This window comes from Mycetomoellerius zeteki, unplaced genomic scaffold (assembly GCF_001594055.1).
Source record: "Mycetomoellerius zeteki isolate Tzet28-1 unplaced genomic scaffold, Tzet1.0 scaffold426, whole genome shotgun sequence".
NCBI lineage: Eukaryota > Metazoa > Arthropoda > Insecta > Hymenoptera > Formicidae > Mycetomoellerius > Mycetomoellerius zeteki.
Window position 1 is genome coordinate 421,906 of NW_017257421.1, and position 12,159 is coordinate 434,064.

The 12,159-nt window shown below is 34.5% G+C and overlaps 2 protein-coding genes across 2 annotated transcripts in view; one reads left to right on the forward strand and one right to left on the reverse strand.

Annotated features, from left to right (window-relative positions):
- Positions 1-30: 30 nt before the first annotated feature.
- On the forward strand, positions 31-1,469 carry LOC108726485 (odorant receptor 9a-like). Its single transcript, XM_018454089.1, has 5 exons — positions 31-37; positions 141-231; positions 1,001-1,137; positions 1,209-1,341; positions 1,419-1,469. The coding sequence occupies exons 2-5, from the start codon at positions 190-192 to the stop codon at positions 1,467-1,469; spliced, it is 363 nt and encodes a 120-aa protein (XP_018309591.1). The 5' UTR covers positions 31-37; positions 141-189.
- A 4,369-nt stretch (positions 1,470-5,838) lies between these two features.
- LOC108726513 (uncharacterized) overlaps positions 5,839-12,159 on the reverse strand; it is a 96,679-nt gene continuing 90,358 nt past the window's right edge. Inside the window, 7 exon segments of the mRNA XM_018454126.1 lie at positions 5,839-6,369; positions 6,976-7,055; positions 7,246-7,400; positions 7,800-7,922; positions 8,025-8,139; positions 8,252-8,510; positions 9,788-9,992. Coding sequence (XP_018309628.1) covers positions 6,201-6,369; positions 6,976-7,055; positions 7,246-7,400; positions 7,800-7,922; positions 8,025-8,139; positions 8,252-8,510; positions 9,788-9,992 — 1,106 coding nt within the window. The 3' untranslated portion in view covers positions 5,839-6,200.

A 12,159-nucleotide genomic window follows, 5' to 3' on the forward strand; every position in this document is an offset into this window, starting at 1 on the left:
TCGCTACCTCTATTCATGCACACTGGCGAGCTTTACGGTGAGTATACAATATTGTATTAAGTAGACCTTATACTATACATTTAAAGTAAAAAGACAGGAAATTATACCGAATTAAGTACCACAAAATTTGTTTCGGACAGATTCGCGGAGATTCTTGAAGACATCTTTTGCACTGCTTTTGCAGTACAAATGTTGATAGTTGTTGTAACATTGAGCATTACTCTGCTACAAGTACGTGTCTATTTGTTGCTGCTATTCAACTTGGTATCTGCATATTTCGTACGATGTTATTTGTCGGTCGTGTTGCATTACTTGCGGTTATATGATTAACAGCATTGTGTAACATCTTTAAACTTTTTAAATGTTTCTTGATTTGTAATTCTTATAGGTTTTTCTGGTAGATTATGATTAAATTGTATTTAAAAATACTTTAACATATCACAAGCTTTCGAGCAAAACAGGGTGAAAAATGAAAAAAATTGTTTATTTGTTTTAAAAATTTTAATTATGCGACTATTTTAATTGTGCGATATAATCAATCCTTCCATCGAAATCGAATATGAACTACAGATAATTTTGATTAAAATGACTTTATAAACGCGCTATATTTAAATAATTGACTATTATGTAACCGATATTGCGATTTTTTTATATTTACTTTTATTTTGAATTGTTTGAGTTTTATGTTTTACACTGAGGATGACCTGATGAAGGTCGAAACGTTTGTATATTAAATGTTTATGTTGATTGAATATTAAAGATTGATTAATCGATAGCAATTAACAACTAGCGTTGACTCGTAGCCTTCCTCCTTTGACAATTTTATCTTTTAGAAAAAATTTTTCTTTAGTCAATTTTGAAGTTGTTTAAAAAAAACCGAAATGTCATAGAAATTCGTTATTATCGAAAATTACCTGCTACTTACTACAAAATAAAATTGTTGTTATACAGTGTGTATACTAAATCAAGAGATTAAAATATCGTAATTGTCGTGTTTAAGGTTGCGTTATTGTATGGCGAAATTCACGAAGTGTTGAAGTATTTGGCGTATATCTTTGCTCAGGTGTTACACACGTTCTGCTTCAGTCTACAAGGACAGAGATTGATTGACCACAGCTTGCAATTAAGCGATAAAATGTAAGACTTTAATCACTTAAAATTGATGAAATCGGAAATTTGTTGATGACTGAGATTCAAAGTTGCTGTAGATACAAATCCTCCTGGTATGAAATACCTGTGGAATCACAAAGGCTGCTTTTGTTCGCGATGCGAAGGAGCATGCAACCATGTTTTTTAAGCGCCGGCAAGATTTATATCTTCTCTTTGAAGAGCTTCTCCACGGTAAATATTATTTACGAAATTTATGTTACTACATGTTCCTTTGAAGTCTCTTATGAATACCGATTCTTATTTTAAAGGTTATGCAGTCTTCGGTGTCGTATTTTACCGTACTCGCATCCTTCCAATGATCAATACTCAATATGTAATTTGGATAGCATTTGTACAATCACAATTATATTATAGTAATAGAGATCGTGCAGTGGAAATAATATTTACATTATACTTATTAATTATGAAAGAATTACGTACACTGTTAAAATACCATCGTTAAATATATTTTTTAATCTCATTTTTTTACGGAAGTTACAAATTATAAGAAGATATAGTCAAATTATAAGAAGACATAATCAAAAATGAAAATAGAGAAATGGATAAGAGATGGTATTTATTTTAAGTGTTGAAACATGTTCATTTTTCGATTTTAAAAGAAAAATGTGATGTAGGAAGATATTGGGCAGGTAACAGATTCTTAGTTATGGACTGCATTATATTTGCATCTAAAGTATATAATACATAATAATGTTGTTAGTGTGAGCTGCAAAAACAAGTGGATTCAAATCCTTAACTGATGAAATTCGATTTAATGTTAAGCCAAAGTGCATTATCGGCGAGCACGTCATACGAGATCACAGAAGCTAATCGTGATGGTGACGATGAAAAGTGTATAATCGAGTTTTTTAAACACCTGCGATATCTATATTTATATACTGCCTGGAAAACTTTACCACGTTACTACGCGCAGAATTATTGTGTGCTTGTCATAGTATTTCTTTTACGAAACATAATGCTCTTATTTTGAAGATTTTGCAAACTTCGATGTCATACTTTACGTTGCTCTTATTAGTTTAGTAGCCCTTTGTTTGTGCATCTGAAAATATTACCCGGTGGCACTCATCAAGAAAAAACAATGCCATATGTCTTCAATTCTCTAAAATATTAAATAATATCTATTATAATATAATTATAATATAAATTCTTCAATAATTAAACACTTCTAATTCATTAATTAATAATTCATTAATTATCATTAATTCTTTATCAAAATTATACATAAATTGACTGTTATGTGTATCTTGAACATTTCATATTTCGCATAAACAACCTTGGCCAAAAAATTAAAAAAATTTAGAACCTCCGTATCACCGATCCTCGTAGCGATACTGAACGTAGAATAACATTATAGTATAAGCAACTACATATGACAGAAATAAAATTTATATCTGGCAACTAAGTACACGTAAGCACATCTTGTCAGAGGAATTCTTATTTCCTTGAATATTTCGATTAATATGTTCAGTACGAAAGAACGTTCCGTCCGTTGATAAGTTTCCTTTCACGTTCACATTTTATTAGGCATGACACGCAAAATTGCTATCAAAAGTTTCTATCGTACGTAGTATTTTGCTATGTTACACCTGCTAAAATATTAATTCGTTTCTCATAACGAAGACAAGATGAGAAGTTTAATCGATTGCATGTTGCCAAAGATAAAACATTGAAAATTATGGCATTCGTGTAGAAAGATTACTACAGTATTACGAAAAAGGTATTGTTATTCTGAGCTTCACGGTAAAGATTGTTTTTTACGAACTTTACGTTGTTAAACTTAAGAGAAGGAACTTCCTTTGAAGTCTTTCTCTTAAGAATACTGCTCCTTATTTTAAAGATTATGCAGTCTTCGGTATCATATTTTATCGTATTTGCGTCCTTATAATGATCAATATATAAATTTTGGATATTATCTGTGCAACCATAATTATATTTATAGTAATAGAAATTGTGCAGTGAAAAAATAGTACTTACATTAACTTATTAATTAGAAACGAATTACCAACGCTATTAAAATATTGCTGTTAAATATATTTTTAAACCTCATTGTTTCACAGAAGTCACAAGTTATAAGAAGAAATAAGCAGGAATATTAAGTGTCGAGATGTGTTCATTTTTTTTGTTCGGTTTTAAAGGGAAGTTATTACGCGAGATAACAGGTTTTTAGTAATGGACTAGGTTTTATTTGCATCTAATATAGTACATAGTAACGTCGTTAGCGCAAGTTGCGAAAACAAGTGAATTCATAATCGTTAACTGATGAAATTTGATTTAACGTCAAGCAAAAATCACGCGTTATCGGTACTGGCGAGCATGTCATCTCGTCCGAAACGGTCATACTACGCTTGTCAGTGATTTCTCGATATTATCATTACAAAAATCAAAATCGTGAAAGTTAAACTCGAATAAAAAGAAATAAGTTTTAAATATCTTAACATTGATAACTTACTTACCTATATTAATAAAATCTTTTTCGTGTAAGGCGAAAGTTGTAACGCGAAAATATTATCAACTCTCTCCAAACATTTTATAGCAATTAAAACGAATGTCACATTGCAGCGTCAACGAGTATCATTCAGTATATCGTTTGAATATTCCGTAGGAGTTTTGGGATCGAAAATATTATCAACTCTTTCTTCATAAATAAAAAAATGTAACAAGAAAAAATGCCGAGAGACAAAATCGACGATAATTATTTCTTTTATTTCGATGACTCGTAATGTTAAACTTGAGACCGTAAGTTTTACGATCTAACGGGATATGTACGTGGATATATGCGTATATGTTGCACGCAAGACGAAATGTCTCTGTCGCATTTTCATCGCACATCGAGCGGCATATTTAACTATTTTTAGATGTTGGAGAGTATATCATGTCTCTTGGATTGAAAGGAAATTTGATCTTGCCATTCGATATAGCAAAATAGATAAAATCTTTCAAAACCACTGTGCTTTTGAATGAGAAAATGCTTTTGCACCAAGCTTCCACCGCTCAATTGTACGCTGAAGACACGAGGCAATGAAAAGAGAGACGGCTTTTTTCTTAGCTTCTTTCGAAGATAAAAACGGCACCTATCACTTTCGAATCTACCGGATACACTTCGGCGTCTGTATAATGCCCTTGTCACATGATCTCTCTTTCGTTCCTCTATAATTATTATAATAATAGTATTGTCTGTTTCCCGACTACGTTCGTCTCTGTTCCTTTAACACTTAAGCGATCGTACGATCGTGATAAAGTGACGTTAGAAAAGATCGTGACGACCTGGCTTGGCTATTTTCAAGTTGCGATTGTATGAATGTATATAACTGTCAATAGTATGTATATACACATTTTTCCGTGTACGTCCGACACTAATTATTCGTAGTGTACGTGTATGTTATTTTTATATATTATATATTATCGCGTGGTATACAGTATAACGATATTTGTATATATGTATGTATATATATATGTGTGTATATATAGATATATCTCTACTCTATATATATATATGTATATGTTGTATATTTATATATAACTCTGGGTACAAATAATGCTTACAAAAATATTAATTTGGGAAGGCAAACTTTCAATTATAAGTCCGTTAGTCTCGAAATACTCACGAATGCAACAATAACAGTGGCCGATTTTATCTACAATATCGAAATCATAGGGAAACCTCCGTCCGCGTCTCGCTAACTCAACACAAGTCTCCGCGTGCTAATTATTAGCCTCCCATCTCGGAGTACGGCCCTAAAATCTCAAACTAATCGTTATTTCTTCAATATCTCGAAACCCCCTCCCTTTCGATGTTGTATTCTTTCCACGCCTCATTTTTTGCTTCTTTTTTCATTCTTCCTGAATCAAGTTAACAGCTGCCAAGAACAGCAGTAACAATAAGTTACTAATTGTTATCGTACACTACTTACAAACTTTACTTACAAACTCACGTATCCTAGCGTACTATTTTGCTAAATCTTTTGGTAAATTCGACGCCAAAAAAGGACTCTGATATGATCAGCGGTTATCTGTGATATTTTTGAATATCGTTAATATACGTTTGACTGTGTAGATATCATATCGTAAACAAAGAATGACTTTAAAACAAAAGTATATACCGAAGAAATATATATACTAATGAAATATCAATATCTTAGTTGATAATCTACTAATATACCGACAGTAACTCTGATCACACGAGAGCCCCATTACGCCACGCCGCAAACACTGACAGTTCTAACATTTATCCTAACCGCATTATCAATTAACATCGTCGTTAGACCCAAAAAGGAAGACTCTTGTGACGTTTTTCACTTCCTGCTATGGAACGCTTAACCCTCTCGCCTCTCGAATTATTCATTGCTCGGAACGATAAAAATCGTTAGACGTTGCACGAAACCATTTAATCACATTCGCCGAACTCGGCGAAAGTACTTCCATGCGATGCAATCGCGTGGATTTAATTAGAAGTCTCATTCGTTGTATCAGTAACATTTCGCGAGTTACGTGTGTTATGTGAAATTACATAAAATGCATAATTTCGAGTAAAATCAGTAAATACACTACCGAAAATTAAACGAAGAAATTAGTTAGCTAGTATCTTTGAAGTTATAAATTTCCGTGTCAGTAAAATAATTAAAATTTAATTACTAATCATTAAAAAATCGATCGCTAAAATTTCTTAAAATTTTTATACATTGCGATAAATAAAACTGCAAATGTGCGCTTGCACAATGAAGAAATAAATAATTGTAAAATAAATTGTACTCATAATTACCTGTAAATAATCGCGCGTCGTAAAAGATGCAGGAGTTGCAATCCTGAGTGTTATGTACATATGTTCGTTCTTCACTTTTACAATAAAAAAAATATTAGGATTCCCTTCAATAAAAGTCTCTTTTGACTGTAACTTGCGGAAATCTTCGTAATGTCAGAAACGATTGGGTTAAACGTTGAGAAATTTGGTGCTTATTCTAACGCTTAGTGCTTTGGTGAAAGCTATCCTGGGCCCTGATGCGCCGCGTGGCGTCCTGGACCGTCGGCCTTCCTCACAATCTCTCCACGTAGTTGCCCGGGAAGGTGCCGAAGTAGCCGGTTCTCTGACTGGAACCAACATACCATCCATCGTCGCACTTCTCCATCACGTACACTGTGTCGCCCTCCTTCAACTCCAGCTCGTCGTCGTTCTGCGGTTTGTAGTTGTATAACGCCCGGTACCTGTTGAAATGTAAGTACTTATGAGTTCGATTTGCTTCCTGCCACGATAGAATGATCCACGTACGAATGAGAAGATAACTGTTCAGATTTATTAAGACAAAAAAATCGTTAATGTATTCTGTGCCGCATGAATTACTGATGATCGACTGAACTTTCAATTCAGACTATTTAATATATTTTAGCTACATTTTAAAAAATATCAGTATGGATTTCAAACCTCTGGTGATAATATCAACACCATCATGATGTGGATTTAAAACCCATGGTATTAAATCTACATCATATCGATGTTAATATTAACACCAACATTGAAAATTATATAGACACCATTATTTTTTAGAATGTATAAAAAGAAACGCGATCATAAAATATTTTCTGAAATAATAAATTGCTACATAATTATTGTATACAATGCAATTTTAATCACCGGTGACAGCTAGTGACCGGTTTTTGTACTGCTATAAGTATTGAGAGACACATGTTATTTAACAAATATGTATAATAAATACAACAACGTGGGTTATCTGTGATAACCACACGTGAATCACATAAAATTAATGTAATGTAATAAGTTTTCATTCAAACGTAAAAAGTTGCAAAACTCACGGGATCGGTTCTGAATGTGTGTCGATATGCAGGGTTTCGCTGAGTTGTGACACATGCAATTTGCTTCCTCCCATACGTGGCTGAAAAATACGAGAAGAAAGGATTGTTAAGCGTGTATTTTTTAAAACGCTTTCGCTTTATTAGAACTGTCTCTTTCAATGAAAATAGCGTCTCTCGGCCGTTATCCGATGGTATAATGAAATGTTACGGGAAGGATTCAATCACGCCGCGGAGTAATTATGCCATGACACAAGATCGCGCGATAGTTACCAGTGAATTATAATGGGGCTGGGTTGTGTTGATATTGACCGGGATGGACGGCACGTAATGATGGGGTCCCATACTCATTTTCCCTCCGGACGAACCGTTTGCTAAGAGACTGTGCGCCGCCGGAGAAGCGACCGGTTTATTCTGAATCGGTGTCTCTAAAATAAAAGAAGGTAAATTTCGTACAAATTTCGTCGATTCGACGAGAAGCTTGATTCAAAATGTTTTTATTAACACTTTATTAGGTTTCTTTGCTGCTTTTTAACTCTTATAGGAAAAGCCACTATAGAGTGGCCTTGAAACAATGTCATATTTTGAGACAAGGAATATAATGACATAATGAATTATTTTATTAACATCATTTTGTCAAGTTTCTCTACTGCTTTCTTTTAATTTTTACAGGACGAGAAAACCACTATAATGGTGCTAAAACAATGTCATATTGTGAGACAAGGAATATAATAAAATAATGAATTATAACAAGAAAGAAAAGTTGTAAAATTTAAAAAATAGACCCCAGTCATAGAGATTAATCCGACTTCCTTGATTTAAATTACCTGATCGATGTCCGGGTTCGGTGATAACTTCAACGTAGGAAATCGGGAAGATCCCTTTTCTGTTTCCTATACGTCCTTCGTACCAATTTTCGTCGACCCTCCTTGTTAAGACCACTAATTCGCCTATAGACAAATATCAGTAAGTATGCCGAAAAGTAATTTGCGTTTCTTTCGTTACTTCGAATCAAGTTTAGAGAAATTCTCCTCGCAACAGTATAGTCTCACCTTTCACCAAGGATAACTCGAGATTGGTCTGAGCGATAAAGTTAAACTTGGCCCGCGCCTGTCCCTCGTGAGCCTTTTTTGGTGTCGTTCGCATCGTACCGTCGTACGGTAGGATCTGTGTAGAATAAAGTAATAACTTGTTAGTAAAGGTATACTTTGTTGCCAGGTATCTAACTTTCACTTCTCGCATATACGCCTTATAAAATCTAGATTCAACTAGCGATTACCTCGACATAATTGGAAGGGAACAGTCCGATCATCGCGTTGTATTCTCCCTCGTACCAATTCTTGTCCACCTGTCGTCGAACGAATATGAGGTCGCCGCGCCGGAAAGTCAATTCCCGGGACGACTGGCCGACAAAATTGTAGAGCGCTCTTGCCACCAGACGTGGCTCCGGTGTTTGATCTTGGGATCGACTTCGCTGGCTCAAATCGTCCACGAAATCGTCGTAGCGATTCAGGGGTATAGGCGACTTCTGCGATGGTCTGGAAATTGTTGAAGTGTTGTCGAGAAGATGGAATGGTTTCTCTCAGCCTCGACGAACCAGGATTGTCTTTGCTCTGAGTAAATGCTAATTCTCCTCGGCATTGTGATGATTATCGAGTGCTTGCGGTCGAAATGCGCCTCGGAGGAATGTAAATCTATTCTTTCGACATCCTCTATAGTTTTTTTCAGGATTCATGTAAATCCAGCCAATACGTTTTAGAGTCGACGATGTTAATTAACCCTACATTACTCGCGTGATTTTTTTCTAACATAATTGCTTGCGTATTTCTAACACCTTCGCACTATAATATCTCAATTTTTATTATTCTCTTTGATGATTTGACAATTAAATAAAGATTTATAATTATTTGTAGATATTAAAAAAAAATTTACTAAATCTTATATATATATAATATTTCTTTGAATATTACTAAAAATATAATAAATAAACATTTACTTACAAAAATATTGTTTACAAAATAAAAATAATAGTTGAATCAAATTAATGGTTCTTGTATGAAATAAATGTATGTTCCACTTATAGCAAATATTTACTTAAAACTATTCAAACAAATATTATATTTTTTCGGTGTATCTTTTAAATAAAGACAAATGCGAAAAATTTTTTTAAATTATAAAACAATTTGTGCTAAATATAATAATGTATATATATAACATTCACTTAGCAAATTTATAAAATCGGGATATTTTGTACACTTCGAGTAATGAATCGGGTAAAGATTAAGGCAGAATTTTTTGAAATATTTTCTTTTCAGTAAACTCGAAACTTTCTATAATTTCTCTATCTAGGGCTACTTGAGCATCAATGAAACCTCTCTCGACTTTTCTACCTGTATGCGTTCGCCTACACTTTCATTGTGACGCCCGCGTAAAACAGCTCACGATGCACGATGCGTTACGCAACGGCGTTGAATAGCAGGAAATGTTTACGAACCGACGACCGAGTATGACAAGCTGAAGATGTGCATGCCTTTCTCCATACCATTATTAACGTCATCTTCGAAAATATTCTCGCGTTTGGCGGAAGGAACGGAGAAGCGCAGTAAAATACGCGAGAAGGATACGCGAGTCTTCCAATTAGTACGACGTCGTTAGAGCGAGGATTTTTGTTTCTTCATCGAAGAAAGTAATTCGAGTCTTACGCTCGAGAAGATGAGGTGATTAAGGCTACGATTCGATCCGACGTCATCCTTCGTCCGAGATCTCTCGAATTAAAAGGGACAAAAAGAAAGAGGAAGAGACCCTTTGTACTTACATAAAATTATCCGTGTGTCTGCGGGAGTCGATGTCGTGCAACTCCTGGAGATACTTGCGACGGCGCTCCTCCTGGTAGACGCGCCGCATGTTCTCCGCGCTACGACGTGCGAGCTCCTCCTCGCTCAGCGGCTCCTTCGCCTCTGTACGCACCGGCGAGCGATAGTGAATCGTCACTTCACCCTCCACATAACGCCTCGGCGATTCTGCATCAAGCGAGACGCGTTTATCGTCACCGATCGACCTGATCCGCAAACGGAACGAGAGTCGCGTTTCGACCGTTAGAATTTTTTTGTATCTCACACAGAACGTTCTAATGTAGGTACATACGACGTTCTCTACTCCGTTCTATATGTACATTTTGTGCAATTTAATTTCGATTCAATTAAACCCCGATCTGTGGCACGCACGACGAGAGCGACGCGAGAGAGTGTGGTTAATTTCGGTTTAAATTATTCGATTGACGGAAGCGTTTTATTGGTGCGCGGTTTAAATTCGCGTGCCATTTCATCGAGTTAATCGTTGTCGTCAACCGCTCCAATGAACACTGTCGTTATTAAAAATGATGGCGAACGTTCGATCTCAGATTCATAATTCGCGACTAAAGTATGAAGTATGATCCTTACATCATGATTTTTTGTTTTCAATCGAGGACGTTATTTTAATTCGAATTAATAATAAAGAGCATTTTTTAATAACACAGTAATACGATAAATCATTTCATCCTTTTTTAATATTGGCAAACACCCAAAGATGTGATAATTCACTATGTTACACTATGTCTTTGCTGGAAAACGTCCAATATCATGGTAAATTCGATCACCCTACATTAAATTAGTCTACATTAAAGGCTGCTTTATATGAAATATCTGCAGTGGCATAATATAATTAACTTTGACAATGAAATAATACCTGTATATTCTGTTAAATAGCGTGACAATATCATAATTGAGTAATTTAATCGTTAAAACATTTACGTGCTTTTACCGCAGTGGATGGAACACATTAATGCGAAAAGTACTATACGATTTGTATGCTTTGTCTTGCCGATGACGACTATAAAGTTTAGCAAAAATATTTTTCTGTGTCATGTTATGTCTTCTTTGAGCCATTAAAAACATTTTCATAAACACTGAATTCTATTGGATCGATACAAAAATTTTAGCTCGATTTATCATTCAAAATTCAAGCAACTGCAACTTCGTTAAAAATAAACAAAATTTAAATCTAAAAAAGGGTTTTAAAGCTTAAAATCTATACTTTCGAAGAGTCACTATGTTTTTTGAATTTCTGTGAGTTTGATAATTTTCACATATAGAAAACTATACGAGCCGGACAAAATGGGAAATTTTCTTGTCATTTTGTAAATCTCTAACGTGCCCAAAAAAATTTGCAAATATTTTCGACTTTCTAACGTGAAAATTTTTCCTACAAAATCGTTCTTTCAAAATGTTCCTGAGATTTTTTATTACTGAGTTATCGCAGATTAAATAAAAAAAAAAAAACACTTTGATTTTGGTTCATAACTTCGTAAAAAATCATTGTATCGTAAAAAAAAAATAAATTCATAAAGCTGAAGCTCTATTAAATACTATAATTGCCAATTTGAGTAAAATATTACGTTCTGAATTTACATAAAAACTTTTTTGAAATCGGGCCAAAACTTTTGCACCTAATATTACTTGTATATTTTTAATTACCGGGAATTACCGTTAACTTTGCTTTTATATTTAACTTTGCTAATTTCATGTGTAACAGCTTTTAGCTTTTAGTATGCGCTAACGTGATATAATGCAAGTGACCGAATTCGCTATCTAGATCACATTCGAAAGAGACGGGATTTTGTCTCGGCGTCTTTAACGTTTGATGATGTTCAAGTCTCGACAGTTATTAGAGCATGCGACAATCATATCAAGCCAGATCATATCACGAGGAAGAATTAAATCACATAAAAGAAGATGGTTTAACCCACATCGAGACCACCGCTTGTTTATCTCATTCTGCTACAACATATGGCTTCTTCGCGGAGAGAAACGATACTTAAGACGCGGTCGTCGACCGACACGAGGCAAAAATCTAGATACGGTGTCTGAACATGAGTTCATGTAATGCTCGATTACATTTGATTACGCGCACGTGATACAACATAACTAAATATAAAACATAGTGCAGTGAATCTATTACACCGATATTTGCAATTATGACGACAGTTATAACGACCTGTAACATGTAGAAGTTTCCGTTAAATATCCCTGTCAGTTGCTTTTATTTAACGCATTTATGCAGGCGATTATTATTTATTTATGCAAAAGCTCGTAGCAACTAACGACCACGTATCGATTCGCGTGACGCGTTTTCTTTATTTCCCTTTCT